This window comes from Hipposideros armiger, unplaced genomic scaffold (genome assembly GCF_001890085.2).
Source record: "Hipposideros armiger isolate ML-2016 unplaced genomic scaffold, ASM189008v1 scaffold_999, whole genome shotgun sequence".
NCBI classification, from domain to species: Eukaryota; Metazoa; Chordata; class Mammalia; order Chiroptera; family Hipposideridae; genus Hipposideros; species Hipposideros armiger.
In genome coordinates, this window is record NW_017732349.1 from 195,157 (window position 1) to 218,499 (window position 23,343).

Below are 23,343 nucleotides of genomic sequence, written 5' to 3' on the forward strand. Positions count from 1 at the left end.
GCGACTCACGGCAGCCCAGCTCCAGGTCGAGCTGTTGTTCACCATCTTAGCTGTAGAGGGCGCAGCGTCACTGGCCCTCATGTGGGATCCAAACCGGGGCCCTGCTGCTCAGAGCTGGGGTCCCAAGCCAACTCTTAACGTGCCACTTGGCTCGGCCCTATTATTTTATTTCACCCTCAATTCACCCCCAGGAGGTAGACGTGATACCCTGATTTTGCAGAGGAGAGAACAGAGATTGTGGGAGACACCGTGCAGTGGAAAGAAAGATGCAGTCACAGCTGTGGATGCACTTTGTACACCAGAGAGCACTCTTCAGCTCCATGGAGAATCCTTTCCCCATCCGGGCTCACTCATCAGTGCCATGGCTTCCGGTGAAAGAACGGACAGACACGAATTCCTCTGTGGGGATGATTCTACTGCAACAAATCTTTATTTGGCTTTTTTCTTCCAAAGGGATGAGGCTGGCTTCTGAGCATACATTAAACCCATGCATCCTCTTTGTTTCTGGCAAAGTTATATGACTCACTTAGTTAAAATCAAGATACTTCGGAAAGGACAAGGTGACTGATCTCCCTAAGGAGGAAGCCTTAATTAAGAGTGATGAAAAGGACACCTGCCATGGCGTAGGTGCTGCATGTTTTTCCTCTTCCACTGAACCCACATCGCAGCTCTGGGAGGAAGGTACTGTGACCCCAATTTATCGATGAGGGAGAAAAGCCCAGGAGGTGAAGTGGCCTGCCTCGAGCCACAGTAGGGATTGCTTGGTGGGAGGGAACTGAAAAACCCGTCTTTTTTTTTTTTTAACAGTGTGTTTTTCCAGGACCCATCAGCTCCAAGTCAAGCAGTTGTCTCAATCTGGTTGTAGAGGGTGCACCTCAGTGGCCCATGTGGGGATCAAACTGGCAACCTTGGTGTTATTAGCCTGTGCTCTAACCACCTGAGCTAACCGGCCACCCTGAAAAACCTCTGTCTTATTACGATTTCTCAGGGCCTGTTGTGTCCATTTGAACTGGCTCAACTAGGAAAAGTATGAGTTGGTACAAATGCTGTTTCCTGGGTACAGAGGTCACTCGTGGACATCCGAGGATAGAAAGGAGGATCGCTGGGCCTGAAAGTCTCCATCCTCCTCTCCTAGGGTGGGTGGTTCCCCTCTCTCTCTCCTTTCTCTGTCTGTGCCATTCTCCTGCCTCTCTCTGCAGATCTGTTTTCTTTGTTTATTTATGGCTTTTCTGCCCTCCCTCTCCCCCACCCCCCAACACTTGTCCTGGCTTTGGTCATGGCTTTGGCCCAAGTCCAGCCTCAGGATCCTTAGCTTTCAGGTTGCTCCCCTTCTGTTATCTATCTGCCCAGCAGCTCACAGTCTCCACTCTAAATTCCCCAGAGAGAACCGGCCTGGCTCATTTTGGATCATGTGTCTACCCTGGTCCAATCAGCTGTGGTCAGAGGCGGTCTGTGGAACAAGTTGAGATTGGGACCCAGGTCTGTCTGCCTGCTTCCCCCCCCCCCCATCCTTCTGCAGAGATGCTGGAGCTGAATGGTGCACGGTGTGATCTGGACTCCAGGCGAGACGCTGCTGGGCTGCGGAGAGGCTGAGGAAAGTCTGTGCTGCTGCTGTGGTGACTCATGTGGACAGGCGAGACGCTCCAGGGCATGGCTGACAGTGACGCCTTGTTTCTGGTGTGGGAAGAGACCTTGTTTTCTGGAGATCTGACTGTGGTTGGACCTATTATAGAGAAACCAGAGAAGTCATCATTTACTACATTGGACATTTGGATCCCTGATCTTACCAGTCCTCCCCAAACTCCTGTGAGGGATGGACTAGCATCTCCATCCCGGAGGCTGTGCAGGCCCGGAGTGCTTGAGTGACTTGCGCATTGGCCACATGAGAAAGTGGAGCCGTGGAGACTGGGACCTGAGCCTGCCTGACTTAAAATGTATGCTTTTGGCCTCTGCCCTCCATCATTGTTACCACCATTACATTTGTTCAGGACTCCACACCAGCGCATCACGTACATGACCTTCTTGGAATTAGTAAACACTCCTTTGGGGCAATGTAGCCATAGTTAAGTTCCATTTTACCAGGAAAGAAATTGATGGTTAAAAAGAAGTTGTGACTTGCCCTTGGCTACCCTGCTGATCAGTGGCGGAGCTGGGACCAGAACCCAGATCTTTGGGACTCAAATGGTATCAAATAGATACTAATGTATCAAAATGTATCAATGCATTGCTGGTAGTGTGCTTGTCTTTTTTTTATAATGCACAAAATTGATTAAGGAAAACGACGAATATGTCATTCCCTACAAAGGAGTGTATATACATATAACATACAGATTAAAGAATCATAAACATCCACGTACCCACCACCACCTTAAAACATAGAACATGACTGATACCTTTCAAATCCCTCCACAGTGACACTCCCGCATTCTTTCCTCTCCAGATGTAATTTTATATTTAACGTTTCCTTGCTTTTCCTTAATGGCTTTGCCACATATATTTATATCCCTAAACAGTTTGTTTCATCCTGCATGTTTTTGACTTTGTCATTCAGTGGTATGTTTGTGAGAATGCGTGCAGCGTTGGCTTACTCAGTTTTGCTTCTCTGTAGCACCTCATCGTAGGACTATGCCACATTCTATCATTCTGCTGTCGATAGACGTTTGGGTGGTTTCCCATTGTTTGCTATTACAGTCAGTGCTGCCTTGACCATTCTTGCTGCTGTCTGCTGGGGGACACATCCAAAAGTGTCTCTGTTGTACACACCTGGGAGTGAAATTCCTGGATCACAAGGTAGTCATTACACCTTTAGCTTTATGAGATAATGCCAAATTGTTTGTTAGCAAGGTTCCTCCAATGTATACTCTCCTAGTGGTAGGTGACAATTCCTGCTCTTGCCTTTCCAGCCACCAGGATTGCCATCCCTCCCAGCTTTCATTATGGAAACCCTTCTCCTTACCAAATGACATGACATGATCAGATTTAAAACGTTTACCTATCTGCTGGGTGAGAATGGGTTCTCATTATTGTTTTAATTTGCATTCTTATTTTATTATTTGAAGTGTGATGGAAGAGAGGTGGTTGATTATAGAGCTATAGTCTGTATCTCCAAAGGTAGCCAGATAATGGGAAGTTCCCCCACCTTTGTTCAGGATGGGGAAGGACAGCAGGCAGGAGAGGAGGGAGATGGCCTCAGAGTCCTGTAGCTTCCTGCAAAGGCTACAGCCCCACATTCCTTACCGAGGCCATCCATCCAGTCCTTCTTCCCAAGATGTCACCCCCACCAGCCTCTCAGGCCTTTCTGAGCCCACGCCTTTCACTGGAATGAGGTCATCGGAATCCCTGGAACCCAAGAAGTGACCGCATGGGTTTGTGGGGCAAGTACACCAGCCTTCCGTGACAAATGGTGGCGCCCCACTCACCCAGACTGTCTGGAAGGAAGAAAATTCCAAACAGTCTCAACCCAACTTCACATTTTCCGTGTGAACCAAAATGGGAGGAATCTTTAGCCAGAGGCTTTTGGGGTTGGGCAGGAGGGCTCATATTTTCACTTATCACCACGAGATCCCAAACTGGCCTCGTTCCTGAAGGCACATGTGCCTAAGGCTCTTCTTCCTGAATGGAGGCAGTGTGGAGAGAACGGAGAGCTGGCCCTGGACCTGGTTTTTCCACTTCCACCTGGGTGACCTGGGGCAGGTGACATCACCTCTCTGAGCACTGGTTGGCTCATTTGTAAGTAGGGGGTCATGTTGCTCACTTCCCAGGTCAGGTGACTCTTAGCCCCAAGGCTAACTTAGTGCCTGGAACATACCTAGAGCCCCATGAAAGAGACTCTAACAGCCTTCAAACTTTGAGACTATTTTGGAGCAGGTGGCTGAAGGTTGGTTTTCTTAAATTGAGGCTCTTTTCTCTGCTCTAGGCACATATTTTTTTAAAAGATGAAGCACTTATAATTTGGGAGGGTAGGAGGGAAACTACCACATTGCAGGTTTAGCTTCTTAATGCTTAAAAATCAATCACTCAGGCAGGCTGAGTGGCTCAGTTGGTTAAGAGCTCGCTCAAGAGTTTGAGCTCTGAGCAACAGCGGTTCGATTCCCGGCCCGAGCTGAGCAGCCACTGAGCTGCCAACAGGTGGCAGGGTGGCTCAGCTTAAAAAAAAAAATCAATCACTCAACAAACATAGACTGAACCTTCCCGCCAAAGTCCTTAGCTGAGCTGGGGGATGGGGAGGAGGATGATAATGATTCTAGGTGCTTCTCAGCATCTTACTGGGGTTCAAAGGCTGGCCTTTCTGGGAGCCTGGAAGCTGCACAGCAGCCATGGGAGGCAGATGGGGTGGGTGGTCAGTGTTTTGGGGAAGTCTGAGATTCAGAAAGGGTAAGGGACTTGCCCAAGGTCATACAGGAAGGCTGGGGCAGAACAGGGACTAGAGGCCAGATTGCCCCAGTGGCCTCTGCTCCCCACCCCTAGCCCCTGGCGGCAGCCACCTCCTGGGCCTTATCTCCTGCCCTGCCTCTGCTCTCTGCACTCCAGCCGGCTGGTCTCTCTGCCCTCCTCTGACCATGCCTTGCACTTTCTGACCCCTGGGCTTTTGCTCTTGCCTTTCCAGCCACCAGGATTGCCACCCTCCTGACTCTGACTATTGAAACCCTTCTCCTTAATGTAGCCAACCAATGGAACAATATGCAGCCCTTGCCAGTGCCATCCCAGGGTCCTGGAAGCTACATGTTTGCTCAGGGCTGTGTGTCCCCCCGGGCAGAACCTGTTTGCTAAGTTGACTTGGAAGAAACGAAATGAATCATAGGGATTCCTGGTGGAGTTGTAGCGTTCCACACAAGGCAGGGGGAGACATATCAGGGGTGTGGATGGGGCTAAGTGGTCTTGGCATTCTTCTTGCCAACCCCACATACCCAGGGGTTGCCTGCCAGGCCCCATGGATTTCAGTTGGGGTCATGCCAGACATGTGCCTGCTCTGACTGCCCTCTGATTTGCCTCACTAATCAGCAGTGCCAAGGTCCCCATGTCCCAAGAACCCCAGGGCTTGCCCATGTCCTATATACTGAAACCCAGATTCAAGGCCAGAGGGAAAAAGAAACTGAGTCTTCAAGATTTTCTTGTGACTAAATTTCCAGTTTCCACTTGGAAAACCAAATGCATTTTCTGAATTATTTGAACTTTCACCATAAAAAAATGCTCAGGGTTTTAATTTCTTTGCTTAACAAAAAGATGGGGTTTTTTGCTTTTTTTTTGGTTATAAGAGTCATGCTCACTCTAGGAAATTTGGAAATTTCACTGAATAGGAGAAAGGTCAACCCCCTCACCAATTCCTAGAGAAATACATTATAACAATTTGGTATCTTTCTTGGTTACTCCTTGCCCCCCCCTTTTTTTCCCCTTGCACAGAGTTATTTTGTTTAGTTTCCATTGCTGAATAAATAGAACGATTTCTGATTCACAATTTACAGAGCTGATTTCATGTACTTGTAACAAGCCTCTGATGCTTCCAACAGCTATGACACTTTGTCCCTCTGGGAATTGTGGGGGTGAGGCACCTTGCCCTCCCAGTATTCTCCTGCCACTTTCCAGAATGCCAGTTTCACTGCACCACTGCCAGTACTAAGCAGTATCCTTTTAATCTTATAATCTCAAGTGTCTAAATTGTCCTCCTAGAACCTAACGCTTGACTTTTTTTCTTTTTAAACCCCCAGAGCTTTGAACATGTGCCCTCGATGAACCCACAGTGATCCATTTGTTTTGCCTTCTCCCAGCTCCTGCATTCTTCAAGTCTTGGTAACTGGAATGTTTTGTCTGTTCAGGCTCAAAAGGATCAGTGGGAAAGAACCAAAGTTAAATACATTGTGGTGTGTCAAGATGAACCTGGGAAAACTCTGACCTGTAGAGTGGACTTCCTCTCTGACTCAGCTGGTACTTCTTTTTGTCTCCAGTTTTAAAAGCTCCCCAGAGGCAACCTGAAATCCCCAATCTTCTCAGAATGGGATGGGGGAAATTCTGACGTTCTCATTAAACCCATTTATCTCACAAGCTTTGGAAGGAGCCAGAATGCCAAAGGCAAGAACCCCAGAGCACTGCCTGCACTGGTGTGATATCCTGATAAATGTCTAACAAATTCAGCTTGTGTCCAGTGGGCTGGACCATTTGCTGGGCGAAGTTCCAGCACAGTGAGACATCCTAGGATTCATCTGGTTTAGGAAAGACCATTTACTGGTAGTCATTTCAATGTTCTTTAGTCTAAAGTCATGAGGTCTCTTCACTCTGGTCTGTTCTGATGAATGGCCCCACCAGTGTGAAGCAGAAGGATGACCTTGTTCGGTGGGCAAGACAACTCTGAAAGAAGGAGCCGAGTGTGGGGAAGTCTGTGGGAAGAGAGAGCCACCTAGAATGTCCCCACCAAACCAGTCTGCGGAAGGCCTTCTCCAGGAGGTCTCTAACACATCTGTGAATGCTACAGAAACTCCAAAAGCCTGGGACCCAGGGACCCTCCAGGCCCTCAAGATTTGTCTTACTGTGGTCCTTTCCATCATCACACTGGCCACAGTCCTTTCCAATGCCTTCGTGCTTACCACTATCTTCCTGACCAGGAAGCTCCACACTCCGGCCAACTATCTCATTGGCTCCCTGGCCATGACGGACCTCTTAGTTTCCATCTTGGTCATGCCCATCAGCATCGCCTATACCACCACCCACACCTGGAGCTTTGGCCAAATCCTGTGTGACATCTGGCTGTCTTCTGACATAACATGCTGCACGGCCTCCATCCTGCATCTCTGTGTCATTGCTCTGGACAGGTACTGGGCCATCACTGATGCCCTGGAGTACAGCAAACGCCGGACGGCGGGCCATGCGGCCATCATGATCGCCATCGTCTGGGTCCTCTCCATCTGCATCTCCATCCCACCACTCTTCTGGCGGCAGGCCAAAGCTCACGAAGAGATGTCGGATTGCCTGGTGAACACGTCTCAGATCTCCTACACCATCTACTCCACGTGTGGGGCTTTCTACATCCCGTCTGTGTTGCTCATCATCCTCTATGGCCGGATCTACATGGCCGCCCGGAACCGCATCCTGAACCCACCATCACTCTACGGGAAGCGCTTCACCACAGCGCAGCTCATCACGGGCTCTGCGGGGTCCTCGCTCTGCTCTCTCAACCCCAGCCTTCACGAGGGGCACTCTCACTCGGCCGGCTCCGCTCTCTTTTTCAACCACGTCAAAATCAAGCTTGCGGACAGTGTCCTGGAGCGCAAGAGGATTTGCGCTGCCCGAGAAAGGAAAGCCACAAAAACCTTGGGGATCATTCTGGGGGCGTTTATCATCTGCTGGCTGCCCTTCTTCGTTGCATCTCTGGTCCTGCCCATCTGCAGGGACTCCTGCTGGCTCCACCCAGCCCTTTTTGACTTTTTCACCTGGCTAGGCTATTTAAACTCCCTCATTAATCCAGTAATATATACTGTGTTTAACGAAGAGTTTCGGCAAGCATTTCAAAGAGTCGTCCATTTCCGGAAAGCCACCTAGGTCTCCTTTGGGGGTGACTCTTGTTATCATTTGTGTCCTGTAACCCAGTTGGAATTGTCTTTTCAAAAAAATTCTTCATTGAGATTTGGGTTAATCCTGATGTTTTATGTTTTGGTTCAATCAGTAGAATTGTTCGTTGTTCTTTTTTCCTGTTGTCTTCTTGACTTCTGAGCCACCAAAAGTTGGGCAGCTGTGTGAAAGTGGAACCAGACTGAAGATTTCCCTTAGCGTCATGTTTTCATGGTTCTTCCCTGTTGGAAGAAACGTGACTCACAGGATCCCTGATTGATGCAATCAAGTGGGAAGCTGTCTGACTCTGTGGAAAGACTCCAGGCTCAAAGGTCTGGTCTATCTAAGTTTTGTATGGAGCTCAGAGGGCAGATGAGATTAATGAACAGAATTGAAAGAGGATTTGGGGTCAGGGAGGAGGAGCTTCCATTCCATGTGGCACCTGGTTTGGAAAATAACATCCAGGGCTTTCTTCCACTGCGTCCTCCTTAGATTGACTTTCTCCCAGTTGTTCATTTGAGGTAACAGCACTATAGAGTGACAGAGAGAGATTCAGAAGCTGGGGGCAGGGGAGTGGGATGGGATGGAAGGTACCCTGTACCTTCCTCCTCCTCCAGTGTCTCTGCACCCCCGTAAGGTTCTGAAGCTAAAACCCATACTCACCCCCTTGAAGCAGATTTTCAGGCTTTGAACCCACCGAGCTTTGAGTGAAACACCATTCTGAATTGTTTTTTCTGAATTTTTTTTTTACATCCCATTTTCATTAGAGATCTTAAGATGCTGAGTCTTGTCAAATAAAAAGCATGATATATCATGATCACTAAAGCCTTTGAGTAATTTTTCCTCCTCTCCCTGGATGTGGAAACCTTTCCATTCAATTAAGTGTCCAGCATTTATTGAGCACCTACCCCATGCCGGGCCAGAGTCCTGGCATTTGTTAGCTCATTGGAGCCTCCTAACAATGAAAGCCAGTAAAGCATGATCATTAGAGCTGAGAGCCCGATGCCTCAGTTCAATCCCAAGCACGACCCATTTGTAGCTGGGTGACCTTGGACAAGTTTCTCAATCCCTCTTTTTCTCAACTGTAAAATGGGGATAATAAAAGATATGTTATTATATGTTTTAATATAGTGCTTGGCACAAGAGCGCTTATCATTTTAGAAATATAGGAACTGACCTGCCCAAGATTAAGCAATATAAAAATAACAGCTACTGTTGATTGAGAGCTGGCAATGCTCCTTGCATACAAATTCTCGTTCGCTCTTCATCCTCACTTTACAGTAAGGAAACTTGCCTATGGTTAGGGGAGGTTTCATAAAGAGGTAGCACTTAAGCAGACTCCCAAAAGATGAGCCCTTGTGGGATGGGAGGCTAAGGAAAGGGAAGGTGTGAGGCAGCCTCTTGGAAGAGATGGAGTAGAGCAAAGGAAGGTAGGGAAGGTCACACCAGGTGGCGAAAAGAGCAGAAACAGAGCCCAGGAGGCCTGAAACGGGGTCTCGCACAGGGAGAAGGAGAGCCAGAATATGGGCTATCAGGGAGGGAGGGGAAAGAGAGGGATACTAAGACTGGGGGGAGGGGACACCCAGAGGAGTCTGAACTTGAAGTTTCTGCTGGACATCTCACAGTGTGGTCCCCGGACCATCTGCATTAGAGTCTCCCAGGGAGTTTGTTAACATTGGTCCCCAACTCAGACCCATCAAAACCAGAATCTTTGGCAATGAGGCCCAGGAATGTGCATTTTAAATCAACCTTGCTTCTATTTCCTGCATTAGGTGGTTTCTATGCCTCTAAAGTTTGGGAACCACTACATTAGTGTCTTGCTCCCCCTGTGAGGCCCCTCCCTGAGCCCAGAGACACATCTCAGCATCTCACTGCTCTCCTCTGCACCTGGCATGCCCTTCCTTACCTTCCTTTAAGGCTGTGCTCTTCCCCATCTTCTTCATCTTCCTTTGGGCCATCTTCCTAATCTGGGAAAGATCAGGGATTCAGACACTGGACAGGGAACTGTATTCAGTATGTCTCAGTGGTTAAGGGCACAGGTGTTGAAGTGAGACATCTGGAATTGGATCCCAGTTTTGCTGTTTGTCCACTGTGTGACCTGAGGCAAGTCACCTAACCCCTCTGTGCTCCAGTTTCTTCGTCTGTTAAATGGGGTTGTCAGTAGCTAAGCCGTGAAATTTTTGTGAGGAATAAACGAGGTAGTGATTGTAAAATATTTCACACAGTGCCCGGCATGTAAGTGTTCAGTAAAGTGCCATCTGTTAACCATTTGAGAACTTGGAGCCAAAAGAAGCTCAAATGTTACCTCCTCAGAGGCCTTCCCCATCTTACTAGAGCAAAGGTTGGCAAACCTTTTTTTTTGTCTCGGCAAACCTTTTAAAAACAGTTTTATGGAGGTACAATTCACACGCCATACAATCCACCCATTTAAAGTGTACAATTCACTGCCTTTTAGTATAGACACAGAGTTGTGTACGCATCACCACCATCAATTTTCATCACCCCCAAAACAAACCCTGCACCTTGTAGCCGTCACTCCCTAGCCTACCCCTAGGCAATCACTAATCTATTTTGTCTCTATAAACTGCCCCATTCTGGATATTTCATACAATTGGAATCATAGAATATGTGGTCCTTTGGTAGCTGGCTTCTTTCATTTAGCATAGTGTTTTCACAGTTCAACCATACTGTAGCCCACGTCACCCATATCACTATTAGATTTCTTTTTTTCTTTTCTTTTTTTTTTTTTTTTAGCTGAGCCATCCTGCCACCTGTTGGCAGCTCAGCGGCAGCTCAGCTTGGGCTGGGAATCGAACCGCTGTTGCTCAGAGCTCAAATTCTTGAGCGAGCTCTTAACCAACTGAGCCACTCAGCCGGCCCTAGATTTCTTTTTATTGCCAAGTAATATTCTATTGTATGGCTTTACCACATTTTATGTATTCATGTATCCGTTGGTTGACATTTGGGTTGTTTCCACTTTTTGGCTATTATGAATAATGCCACTATGAACACTCTCGTACAAGTTTCGTGTGGACATCTGTTTTCCTTTATCTTGGGTACATACCTTAGAATGGAATTGCTGGGTCATATAGTAACTCTTGTGTTTACCCTTTTAAGGAACTGCCAGACAGTTTTCCAAAGAGGCTACACTATTTTACATTCCCATTCCAGTTTTGTCCACATCCTCACTGGCACTTGTTACTGTCTGTCTCTTTGATTATAGCCACTCTAGTGGGTGTGAAATGGTATCTCACTGTGACAGCAAACTTTTGTTTGAGGGCCAGATAGTAAATGTTTTCAGCTTTGCAGGTCATATCATTTCTGTGGTAATTACTCAGCTCTCCCATTGTAGCATGAAATCAGCGATAGACAATCTGTAAATAAATGAGCTTGGCTGTATTCCGATAAAATTTTATTTACTAAAATAGGTGGCAGCTTGCAGGCTGTAGTTTGCAGGCCTTTGGTGTAGAAGAGCCGCCACCCCTCCCAGCATCTACCTAGCCATTCTCTATCCCCTTCTCTGGCTTTATTATTTTTTTATCACACTTATTAGTGATGATGATGTATATGTATTAGTTCTTTTTTTTTTAAAAGATTTTTATTGGGGAATTGGGGGAAGGGGAACAGACAAGTTGCTGTCGTTTTGTTCTTCAGTCTAGTTGTGGAGGACGTTGCTTCACTGGCCCAAGTTGGCACCATCATTGCGCTCTTCCCGGGCGAGGCCGATCAGTCGCCGGCTTCTGGACGGCCCCTCACTGCGGCTGCTGGCCGCTCACGCTGGCTGCTGGCTACATACGGTAGCCCATGGCAGCCCACTGCCACAGGGGCTGCAGCCTACGCCATCGCTAGCGACTCACCGGCAGCCCAGCTCCAGGTTGAGCTGTTGTTCAGCATCTTAGCTGTGGAGGGCAGTGTCACTGGCCCTCATATGTGGGATCCGAACCGGGGCCCTCTGGCGTCCCAAGCCAGTTCTTAACCATCGCGCCACTCCGCCGGCCCTATATGTATTAGTTCTTGCTTAGTGTCTGTCTGCTACCTCTAGAACAGCAGTTCTCAACCTGTGGGTCGCGACCCCTTTGGGGGTCGAACGACCCTTTCACAGGGGTCGCCTAAGACCATTGGAAAACAAAAAGATATTTACATTACAATTCATAACAGTAGCAAAATTACAGTTATAGAGTAGCAATGAAAATAATTTTATGGTTGTGGGTCAGCACAACATGAGGAACTGTATTAAGGGGTTGTGGCATTAGGAAGGTTTAGAACCGCTGCTGTAGAGTGTCAGCTTCCAGGGAGTGAGGATCTTATTAGTCAAGTTCACTGTTTAGCTCCCCAGCACACCATAGTACCTGCCTGGCACATAGTAGGTGCTCAATATGCTCAATAAACATTTGTTTGAATGAATGAACAGGACACCATTACCAGGTTTACAAATGACTTATTCTCAGTGTCTTTGTCTTTAAAGTTTTAGGTGAAAGTGACTGGCCCTGGGTCTGAAACCTCACAAATCATGAGATTTGGTGTCAGATAGACCTCCAAGTCGGACTCAGGGCAGCTCTGTCCTAAGTGTAGCTGAGGCAAGAGGTGAGTGAGGAGGCTGGTGATCACAATGCCCCCAAGGAGCCATGGCTGGGACTGACTCCTTAGCCTATACTCAGCCCAGCCACTCTGTTGTTCTGCTTAGATGTCCCCTCCTCCACAATCTGTACACAGTGACAGTCAAAGGATAGCACTTCAGAGAAAAAGCTGCTGTTTTCTGGACTTTGTTATTATGACCTGAAAGCTGCCCATTTGGATAGCATGCCTGGAAAACTGCACACTAATTAGGCTACGTGAGGCTCAAATGAAAAATAAACTTGTTTCCCAGGACCACAGATGAAGGCTGTATTTGGGGCTATTCTCCTCCACCCTCCACCCTCCCCCAACATCCTTGTCATGCTCCTAATTCTTTCACACTTAGTCACAAAAGCACATACACAGCATGATAGTGACAATGGGGGTGGGAAGAGCAGAGCCTTGTCTAGGATGGGACTCTGCTAATTTCTGATATGTGCAAGTGTGGGGGACACTGTAGGGTGCCCACCTAGCAGCTATTCTGCTTCCTTGCTCACAGAAGCCCAGATCAGTTCAAACAGCAACATGCCCAGTCTCCTAGGAGGTGAATCCTGATTGGTTTAAACCAGATGGCTACTTCTATTCCCTTTACTAGGGATTGGTCAAGGGATGGACATGTGACCCAGTTCTAGCCAATGAGATACAAGTAGGGACACCATAGGCAAGATTTGCCAGGGAGTTGGGGTTTCCCAGGACCTGTGAATTTCAGTGCAAACCGGGAAAATACCAGGCAAACCAGGACAAGTTGGTCATGCAAGATGTAAGGAGAAGTTGGCTGGAGGCTTTGGGAAAGACACTTCTTGAAGGAAAAGAGAGACATGCAAGGGGAAAAAAAGTTCTTTCTGCTTGGGAGCAGCCCTGTGAGAATGGAAACGTAGGGCAGCCACCCTGTGACCCTGCAGGAAAACATTGCAGATGCCCTGAGGATGGCAGAGGGGAAAGAGCCAGCCCAGTTCCTTGACAGCATCACCGAGGCCCTGAAGCATCCCTGGGACCACCTGTCTCAGATTTCGGGGTAAGTGATCAGCAGCCATTTGTGTGGTTTAAACACTGTTAGCTGAATGCATCCTAACAGGTACCAGGAGGACACACCTCTTTCTTACTACCTTGCCCTCCCATAGGTTGGATGGCAGCAAAGTTGGGTAGCATGAGGCACCCTCAGATTGGCACAGGCTTGGGGCTTTGGGCGGGGAAGTGGAGCCAGACAGAAGATGTTTCAGTGTAAGCTAGCAAGTGTGATAAAGAGCTTATGTTTATTGGCTGCTGCAAGAGGTCACCCAGGGATTCTCAATGCAGCACGCATATTCCCTGCAGGTAGGTCTACAGGTACATTTGGCAGTAGAGGAAGTGGAGGCTCAGAGATGGTGACTCATCTGGGGTCATACTTACACTAACTACAGTCAGGTGTCACTTAGTGATAGGGATGTGTTCTGAGAAGTGTGTCGTTAGGTGATTTCATCATTGTTCAAACACAAACCTAGATGGGATAGCCTACTACACACCTATGCCATGTATATAATCTTTATGGGACCACCATCGTATATGTGGTCCATTGTTGACCAAAAGTCATTTACTATGAGGAGCCTACAAAGCTGGGAGGGACAGCACATACAGAATCAGGCTGTCAGAATCAGGATTCAAAAACTAAAGCCAAGTTAAGAGCTCACTCAAGAGGGCGAACTCTGAACAACAGGGTTGCCAGTTCGATTCCTGGCCTGAGCTGAGCTGCCAACAGGTGGCAGGATGGCTCAGCTAAAAAACAACAACAACAACAACAAAAATTAAAGCCAAACCACTAAATGCAGTCCATGGCTGTATCTTGAATTTAGGTCTTTTCCACCCAAAGTGCATGCTCTTTATTTTCATAGCACTGTCTTGGTTACATCACAAAGAAGGATGTACCTCCTGGAACATTCCTGATGACAGGGAGATCAGTTCCCATGAGACACCCAGCTCATCTTTGGTCAGCACTGAATGTTCTTCCCACTGAGCCCAAATCTGATTTCCAGTAACTTCCACCTGCCTGTCCTTATTCTGCACTTCTGAAACCTGGAGGCCAGGGCTGAGCAGCCTTATGCCCTGTTAGCCTCTCTTCTCTTAACATAACTCAAAAAGGAATTGTCCCCTATTGCACTTGAGCCAAACCACTAAATCTTATATTCACCTAGCATTTTTAAGCTGGCCACACTCTCTCGCCTCCTGGCCCCTGATTCTATATCTGCACAACGGGACTTTTTGTTGATCCATGTTACATTTCTTGTAGATTCCTACATGTCGCTCTGCAGATTAAGCAGTTTTTGAATCCTGATTCTAACCTGATTCTGTATGTGCTGCCCCTCCCAGCTTTGTAGGACCCTCGTAGTAAGTGAATCCCAATCATGAAAGAATTGTCCCATCTTTTGGCGACTGGGCCAGAGCCCTTGGATGACCTTCTGCAGGCTAGCATTGCCAAACATAATAAGGATGCCTCCTCTGGCAGTGGTAATGGTACTAACCCCACCAACCCCACTCTGTATTAGTCAGGGTTCCCCAGGGAAACAGAACCGATGGGATGTCCATATACAGAGAAACAGATTTGTTTCAAGGAATTGGCTCACACAGTTGTGGAGGCTTGGTGAGTCCAAAATCTTGGGGAGCCCGACAGGCTGGAGATTCAGACAAGAGTGGCATTTTGAATCCAAAGGCAGTCTGCTGTAGAACCAGGAAGAGCCAGTGTTGCCGCTGAAGTCCAAAGGCCATCCTCTGAAGAAGTCCCTCTTGCTTTGGGGAGGTCATCCCCTTTGTTCTAGTCAGGCCTTCAACTGATGGTTGGAGGCCCACCCACATGACAGAGGACAGCCTGCTTTACTCAAAGTCCACTGACTTCACTGTACATCTCACCCAAAAAACACCCGCACAGAAACATTCAGAATAATGTTTGACCAAATGTCTGGGCACTGCGGCCCAGCCAAGTTGACAGTTGATAAAATTAACCGTCACTCCTCCCTTACTTTCACAGTCAGGCTCCCTTCCAGCACATGTCACTCTGACCTATGCTCTCTCATCACACCATGAGCCCTGCAGGGACTCTCATTGATCTTTGTACTCTTAGTACCTGGCACACAGCCAGTGTTCAATTAATGAAAGTAATAGCTAGCATTTATTGAGCTCTTACTGTGTACCCAGGTGCCACCTTAAGCATTTTATGAGCATTAACCCATTTAACCCATATACATTTGGTCCTTTTTTTTTTAATCCTCCAGATAATGAACTGAAAGTCCCAAGAAATTAAATTATTTGCCTAGTGTCACACTGCTTGTATAATGTGGTGCCAGAATTCGAGCCATAGAGCTATAACCCAGAATCCACACTCTTAACCCCAGCAGATGTGACCAAAATGGCATGTAGCTGCGAGAGGCAATTTAAGGTACTGGAAAAGTGTAGGTTTGGGAATCAGACAGACTGGGATACCTACCCCAGCTCTTCCACTGACTTTAAATTCTCTGTGCCTCAGTTTGCTCTTCTGTACAATGTGGGTAACAATCATGCCAGCCTCGTAGGGTGGTTGGAGCCTGGCACTGGGCCCAACACTGTAACCTTCAAAACCAGGGGAGATTACATTGAATGAGACCAGGGCACAGTTTAATCATGAGGAATTTTTGTTGCACTCCTGCTACGTTCCAGGTGCTTTACAGACTTGTTCTTTCTTTTCTTTTTTAACTTTATTGGGGAACAGTGTGTTTTTCCCTGGACCCATCAGCTCCAAGTCAAGTTGTTGTCCTTCAATCTTAGTTGTGGAGGGTGCAGCTCAGCTCCAAGTCCAGTCACTGTTTCAAGGAGGGTGGGGTGCAACCCACCATCCCATGAGGGAGTCAAACCGGCAACCTTATTGTTAGGTGCACGCGCTCTAACCAACTGAGCCATCTGGCTGCCCTAAGGCTTTTTTTTTTTTTTTGCTGAGTCATCCTGCCACCTGTTGGCAGCTCAGTGGCAGCTCAGCTCGGGCCGGGAATCCAACCAGTGACCCTGTTGCTCAAGCTTGCACTCTTGAGCGAGCTGTTAACCAACTGAGCCACTTGGCCAGCCCAGACATTTTCTTATTTAATCTTCACATCAACCCTAGGAGGAGTCCATGTCTTTATCCCCTTTACAGATGGGGAAATGGAGCTTAGAGCACTAACGACTCACATAACTCGGCTGGGATCTGTCCCAGTGTCCCTATATATTGCAAAGCCAAGGCTCTTTCCCAGGGATCACAAACTGAAGGAACTGTAGGGGCCATTCATCAGTTTGTAAAGCCGACTAGGTGCGATACAGTAGAGAGATGCGGGAACTCTGATGACTGGAGTTTATCTAGAGGTAGCAGCCGCAACTCTTCTCCAACTCACTCGTGCTATGCAGAAATGTACCAGCTTTGCTGATTTTTAAGAGTAAGAAATCTGAATTTTTTAATGCAATTTCCTTATTTTTAAATGTTGACAACTAGTTAAAAAAATAAAACTACTGTGCAACTATGCCAACAACAAAACAAGCCTGCCAGCCAGATTCAACCCCTGGGCCACCTGGCAACCTCTGTTCCTCCCCGTGCTATTGGCTAATTTCTGTACCCTATATGGGCAGTTGGATTCCTCATGGAGCTCAGTTTATCTGGGGACCAAAGTGCATGAGCAGATTAAAAAGCAGGCCTGTCTTCCACTATCCCTGTCCTATACCCCAGTCTGTGCCCTGCCCCCTCAGCTCCCTCAGGTGCCATTCCAGTCACCTTCCTGTCACAGGAAGGGCTGGCTTGTGGGGGGAAGGAAAGGGACAGTGCCCTGTTTTCATTGCCACGGGGCAAGGACCAGAGGCAAGCAGCCCCCTGCATCTGGGAGTTTTAGGACAGTGTGTTTACCTGCTTCACCAGGGTCCCCTGCATTTTGCTCCCAAGGGCAGGATCAGAAATTCTAGACCTGGAGGATATCAGATAGGAGGCAACCTTCAAGGTCATCCAGGACAACCCTAGTAAGATCACTAATATCAGAGCAACAGCTCACACATTTTGATTGCTTTACCTCCTGATTTCTCAATGACTCAGTGAAGTGGAAACTACTGTTATCCGCAACTGGAAACCCCGTTGCCCAGAGCTTACGCTCCAACCAACTGAGCCACCCGGCCGCCGCCCCCTTTCTATTTTTTTAACCATAGCTGCACTCACCCAGCACTAAGTAGGCATGATGCCTTGCTCTAGGCTTTTGAAAAAATGCTTTAAATCATTCCACCCTCACAACAGTCCTGAATGCTCCATATTATACCCATTTTGTACATGAGAAAACCAGGGCTTCATGTGATGAAGGAACTTGCCCAAGGTTACAAAACTAGTTAGGGGCAGACTGAGATTCAACTGGATGTCTGCTCTTTATCTAGCTCACACTGAAAGCTTCTTTTGGTTTTGGAGAGAGAAAACTCTGTCTGCCCGAAGGAGCAGCCCTAATTCAGCGTTCTCCCAGCTCTCTTCTCCAGATGCTCTCTTCAGAAGACAGACACATGGACCCCCTGAGTCTTTTTCTATACCAGAGTCAATATTCTAACTCCTTCAGCTGTTCCCCATAAGATGTGGTTTTGTGACCGACCCCTCCTCCCCCCTCAGCCATCATTTTGTGCATCCTCCTATGGCTGAGTTACACTTTCTCCTTGTCCTTTTCAAAGTTGTAACCCCAAACGGAACACGACTCCAGACATGGGCAGGAATATCACCTCCTTCACTGTACATATGGTGCTTTTATTAATGCAGCCCCAAACCCTGTAAAGCATCTTCTATGTACGAAGCACTTCCCCCCACGTGCTAGGGATAGAGTGAACAAGCCAGAAACCTCCCTGCCCTCCTGGAATTTACATTCTGCCCACTGAAATAAGGTCACATGTCACTTAGTGAGTGTCAGAGCTGGTGGGACCCAATCCCTATCTTCATAGATGAGGAACGTGAGACCAGAAAGGGGCAGTGACAGACCAGATTCCACAGTGAGACAGAATCAACTTCTGCTTTTCTCAGAACCTCAGGCGCAGGTGAGCACTGGGGCCTTAGAGAGGGATGTAGACAGAAGAAAATGCCACCCTTGAGAATTTTTTCTAAGTGGATCTACCTACCCTAGACTTCCTTCCTCAGAGCTGTTGTCAGAAATCCCGATGTATTCCAAATATGACCACCAGGTGGCGTAGGAGGACCAGGGAAAGGCGCGGAAATCAAAGCGGGGGTGGGCACCTTCCTCACTTTTTAAGAGCCATTTTCCTTAGCAAGTGGGAGTGGTGAGGTGCGAAGCCTGTGCTTGCTCTAGGACAGCACTAGGGCAACTGTATGCATTATACAGAGGGTGACTTCTGCCTCAACCAAGGAGGTAGCATAAGCTAGCTGGTAAAAGCTTGGACACAGGTATCACACAGACTTGCTAAGAAATTTAGCTCCCCTTTGCTGCTTTATCATGTCACCTCCCTGACACCTAGCCTCCGACATAGAGTGGGTGCAAGATAAGGTCCTCATTTCCCAGGGCTCTACACAGAGCCAGAGCTGCTGGTGCTTTCTTCCTGAGTAGACAGTGGGCAACTCCCCCTGGCAGAGAAGTCTCTCCTTCGGGTGGCAGGAAGGTGAGGTTAAAGGAATCTGACAGACTCACAGCCCAGCTTAGGGCTGACACTCATTCACATTTTTTTTCTTTTTTAAATTATCTCACATCACACAGGGAACTACGTGTGCCAAGGCTCTGAAGCTGGGAATTATCAATGTTTGGAGCCATGGGGCCAAGGATGCCTGAGAGGAAAGAGAGGGTTGGAGAAGGTAGGCTGGGTCTTGGGGACTAAAGCAAGCTATTGACTTTGAACTTTAAACTGGGAGCAACAGGGAGCTATGGAATATTGTTCCGCAGGGGAATGACTTGATTAGACAAAGTGTTGAGAGTAATCGGTCTGGCTGTGTGTGAAGGGAGGAATGGAGGTGGAATGGAGGTGGGGAAGAGACCAACCAGGAGGCTGAGTAAATAAGAGCTGCGGACTGGACTTGGGTGATGGAGATGGTGTTTTATTTTCCATCCACTCAGAGCCTCTGATCAGCTAGAGACACCCCAGTGAAACTCCTCGGTCCTGCCCATGAGATAGCGTCTACAGGGGAAGGGGCTGCCCTGGGGCCGGGCAGAAGGAGTAGGCGGCCCTGCATTAGGTGTTTCTTAGAGTATCTTTGATAAAAACAGACAGCCTAGGAAGAGAGTGGTTGGCTCAAGAGAGAGAGAGACAAGCTGCTGGATCAGGTTGGAGGGTGGAAGCAGTGTCGTCTAATGGTTAGGAACACATCATGCAGCATACCCATCTCTTTCATGTCCCAGTTCTGCCATTTCCTGGCTGTGTGACCAAAAACAAGTCACTTTGTGTCTCTAATCCTCTGTTTCCTCAACTGTAAAATGTGATTGTGATTGGGGCTCACCCCTTGAAGCTGTTGTGGAGGCTCGACAAGGTAATGTATATAAAGCCCAAGGCTTTCCACCCAACTCGTGGAACCTTCGGGTTCTCAATCCCCCTTTAAAGAGAGTCTGTTGTCATGGTGCCATGGTGATTCTTGCTCAGTGGCACCTCCCCAGGCCAGTGGGCCAACCTAGGCTGCACACCACACTGAGTTAGGCCCAAGGGAGCTCCAGGCAGAAGCAAAGAAATGATGATTTGGTGAGCCCAGGGTCATATTCTGGGAGAAATGTACCATTGCCCTTCTACTTTTTGAAACTTTAAAATTATTCTCCTTACTCCAGGGGTCTCCGGTGAGAGTCTCTGTTATATTTTGTTGGTTTCTTCCTTATTTTGAGGATGCTTGTGTACTGCAGTCTGTCTATAGTACCCATTATTGTGGAAAGTGTTTTGTATATATTCTTTTATGTAATCTTTATGGCAACTCTCTTAGGTAGGTACTACTTGTTATTGTCTCCACTGTATGGATGAAGAAACTGTAATGGAGGAGGTTAACAAAGGTACCTGGGTCTGTCTAACACCAACCCCTTTGCTCCTCACCACGACACTTACCTGCCCTGTGGACAGTCAGCAGAAAGGCACACAGGGCCCTAGGTTAACTCATTTAATCCTCCCAATGATCCCCAAGAAGGGGGTTTTCTTATTGTATTGTCCCCATTTTTTTTTTAAAGATTTTTATTGGGAATTGGGGGATGGGAACAGCGCTGGGGAATCGGGGGAAGGGGAACAGACAAGTTGCTGTCCTTTAGTTCTTCAGTCTAGTTGTGGAGGACGTTGCTTCACTGGCCCAAGTTGGCACCATCATTGCGCTCTTCCTGGGCGAGGCAGATCAGTCGTCGGCTTCTGGATGGCCGCTCACGCTGGCTGCTGGCTACACACGGTAGCCCATGGCAACCCACTGCAGCAGTGGCTGCAGCCTAGCCGTGGCCGGCGACTCACGGAAGCCCAGCTCCAGGTTGAGCTGTTGTTCAGCATCTTAGCTGTGGAGGGCAGTGCCACTGGCCCTCATATGTGGGATCTGAACCGGGGCCCTCTGGTGTTCCAAGCCAGCTCTTAACCACTGCGCCACTCGGCCGGCCCTTGTCCCCATTTTTGAGACAAAAAAACAGAGCATAAAGAAGTTAAATAACTGCCTAAGCTCACATGACTAGCAAGTGGTAGAGTTGGGCTTCAAAAAAACACAGTCTGGGTCCAGGATCTGTGTTTAATCACATACATACTGCTTCCCATATTATTTGTAACTCATCCTGTTTCCCTCTTTACTTTGACTGCCAGGAAACTCAGAGTCATGGTTTTTGCCGTGTCAGTTGCTAACCTTAGAAAACTTAGCCTAGCATTTCTTCTATAATTAGTCAATTTTTTGTCTTTCTTCCCTTCTTTTCTATTAGCCTTTGGTTCAGGCTTTCATTACTCCTTGATTCTTGCTCTTTAATTATCCATCAAATAGGCTTGAGGCTGCAGTGGAAACCACCTCAAAACCCTTTTTGGAATAGGCAGTACCTAATGCATCAATGAGATGAACGGAGACTATTTTTGACTAGCTGAGCCAGCTGAACACACCGTCAATGCTAGATGAATGTCTTTTGAGCATCTCTAAGTTATCACCAACATGCTCCGTGATGTGGAAGCTATAATAATGAGCCCAAGTTAGTTGCATTGTTAGTTATGCTAACTGCTGTAACAGAGAAAGCCTGAAATCTCAACGCCTAAATACAATAGCAACTAGTTCAATGTGTGCCCCACTCAGTCAAGCAACTGAGTAAGAACCAGGCTGACCAAGACTCCATTACCTCCAACATGTGGTTTCCAATGTTGCCCTGGCGTTGGCATCCAGTTGGCTGGGAGAGAAAAGAGAGAGCTTTGAGAAAGCAAACACACTTCTTAACTTGGATTTGGCCTGGATACTGCACACGTTGTCTCTGCCCATTTCCCACTGGTGAAAACGAGTCACATACTTAATTGCAAGGGGTGCTGGAAAATGTAGTCTGAGCTGCTTTTCTCTGAAACAACTCTACACATAGGAAAGGAACATCTTTGGTGAACAGCTGACATTATTCCAGTTCACAAGGAACTGAAAATTATTGAGCCATCTACCCTTATAAAATGGCTAAGAATACCACACAACATGTATTATGGCCACGAGGAGGGAAATGGTCTTCCTTTGTTTACAGGGAACCCTGAGCAAAATGGAGTATTCACTTACTAGACCAAAACTATTTGTCCAGGGCCGGCCGAGTGGCTCAGTTGGTTAAGAGCTCGCTCAAGAGTTTGAGCTCTGAGCAACAGCGGTTCGAGTCCCGGCCTGAGCTGAGCAGCCGCTGAGCAGCCGCTGAGCTGCCAACAGGTGGCAGGATGGCTCAGCTAAAAAAACCCCACAGAAACAAACAAACAAAAAAAACTATTTGTCCAACAGGGGAATGGGCTATTATGGGAAAGAGAAAGTTCATAGTGATAAGTATTCAAGCAGAGGCTGAATTTTCATTTGGTTGAAGGTTCTAGGCGGCGTCAAGCTAGATGCTCCCTACCACCTAACTTTGAGCTTCTGTGCTAGGTTTCATTGTCATTTCTGAGCACCGATTTTTGTGCCAGGTTCCAGGTGGGGTTTTGGGGACCCAGATTCAAATGAGACAGGGTGCTGGCCCTCAGGTTACTCAACTGTGATGAGCTGAAGCAGGATATCTGGGAAGCAGGATAGTGGAATGGTCTGAGCTCTGGAAACAGGAGACTGGAGTTTACATAATTCCTAGCTCTGCTTGCTTTGTGGCTGTGTGACATTGGAAGAGCCACTTGGCCTCTCTGGTTCTCAGTTTCCTCATTTATAAAATAGATACAATAGTTATCATCATAAATTCTGAGGACTCAATGATGAAATATTTTTTAGAGTATTTGTAGCACAGTGCCTGGTATGTAGTAAGCTCTTTATTTTATTAGTAGTTATATTTTTATGATGGCCTTGGGTAAGTCACTTCATTTTTTAAAGCCTCAGTTTTCTCATCCGTAGGATGGACTTAATAAACTCACATCATGGGGGTTGGAATCTAGCTGTGTTGTGGGCCCTGGGGTCTGCCATTTCGTCTTTCTGTTTCCTCTTGGAGTAAGTGGGTCGCATCATACCCAGTTGTAAGGACTAAAAGATTATGGACCCACTTACATCAGCACTGTTCAGGCACCGAGGAGGAACCGGAGTTAACAAGGACGTGATTTTCTGGCTGCGCTCCCGGGGAAGAAGGTTTGTGCTGGGTCCCATCCCCCGGCCGGTCCTGCTCAGGAAACGCGGAGAGAAAGCCAGGAACCAGGCCTGCCAGTCCCCGCGGCCCCTCAGCGCCGTCCCTCCTCCCCAGCCCTCGACTGCAGGAAGCCGGCTGGCGGGAACGCCCTGCCTGGTGGGTGGGAAAGGCCGGGAGCGCGCTGGCCCCGCCGGCTTCCCAGGCCCGCGGCGGCGCGTAGCTGTCACTGCGGCAAACGCGCCGCCCTCCCCCACGCCGCCCGCCCTTGCTCCTGGTGCAGTCTGCCCATTAGTATTTCATGGAAGTGCTGCAGCCCCATTCCTGGGCAGCCGGAGCAGAGGCTGAGTCCTACAGGCGCCATCGCCCACCCAGCACGGAGCCCACGCCGCTGGGGCTGGGCTGGGGAGGGAGAGGTGTCCAACTCTCTCTTTTGGGAAGTGAGACGCTGAGGCCTGAGGGTTTGTAGGTGAGTGGCCCAAGGTCATGGCTAGTGAACGGCAGG

At 48.0% G+C, this 23,343-nt stretch overlaps 2 protein-coding genes across 11 annotated transcripts in view; both read left to right on the forward strand.

Annotated features, from left to right (window-relative positions):
* The window catches only part of HTR1D (5-hydroxytryptamine receptor 1D), a 21,659-nt gene extending 13,324 nt beyond the window's left edge, over positions 1 to 8,335 (forward strand). For 3 of the 9 annotated variants that reach the window (XM_019631409.1, XM_019631411.1, XM_019631412.1), the window contains 2 exons: positions 1,520 to 1,934; positions 5,706 to 8,335. In XM_019631409.1, coding sequence (XP_019486954.1) covers positions 6,397 to 7,530 — 1,134 coding nt within the window. In that variant the 5' untranslated portion in view covers positions 1,520 to 1,934; positions 5,706 to 6,396 and the 3' untranslated portion in view covers positions 7,531 to 8,335. Of the gene's footprint in view, positions 1 to 191; positions 682 to 1,519; positions 1,935 to 5,705 lie in introns of all 9 variants that reach the window. The other 6 variants (XM_019631407.1, XM_019631408.1, XM_019631413.1 and 3 more) reach the window with 3 other exon arrangements.
* A 14,738-nt stretch (positions 8,336 to 23,073) lies between these two features.
* LUZP1 (leucine zipper protein 1) overlaps positions 23,074 to 23,343 on the forward strand; it is an 83,364-nt gene continuing 83,094 nt past the window's right edge. For both annotated transcript variants that reach the window (XM_019631420.1, XM_019631421.1), the window contains exon 1: positions 23,074 to 23,307. The gene's annotated coding sequence lies outside the window, so the exon portion shown is untranslated. The remainder of the gene's footprint in view (positions 23,308 to 23,343) is intronic.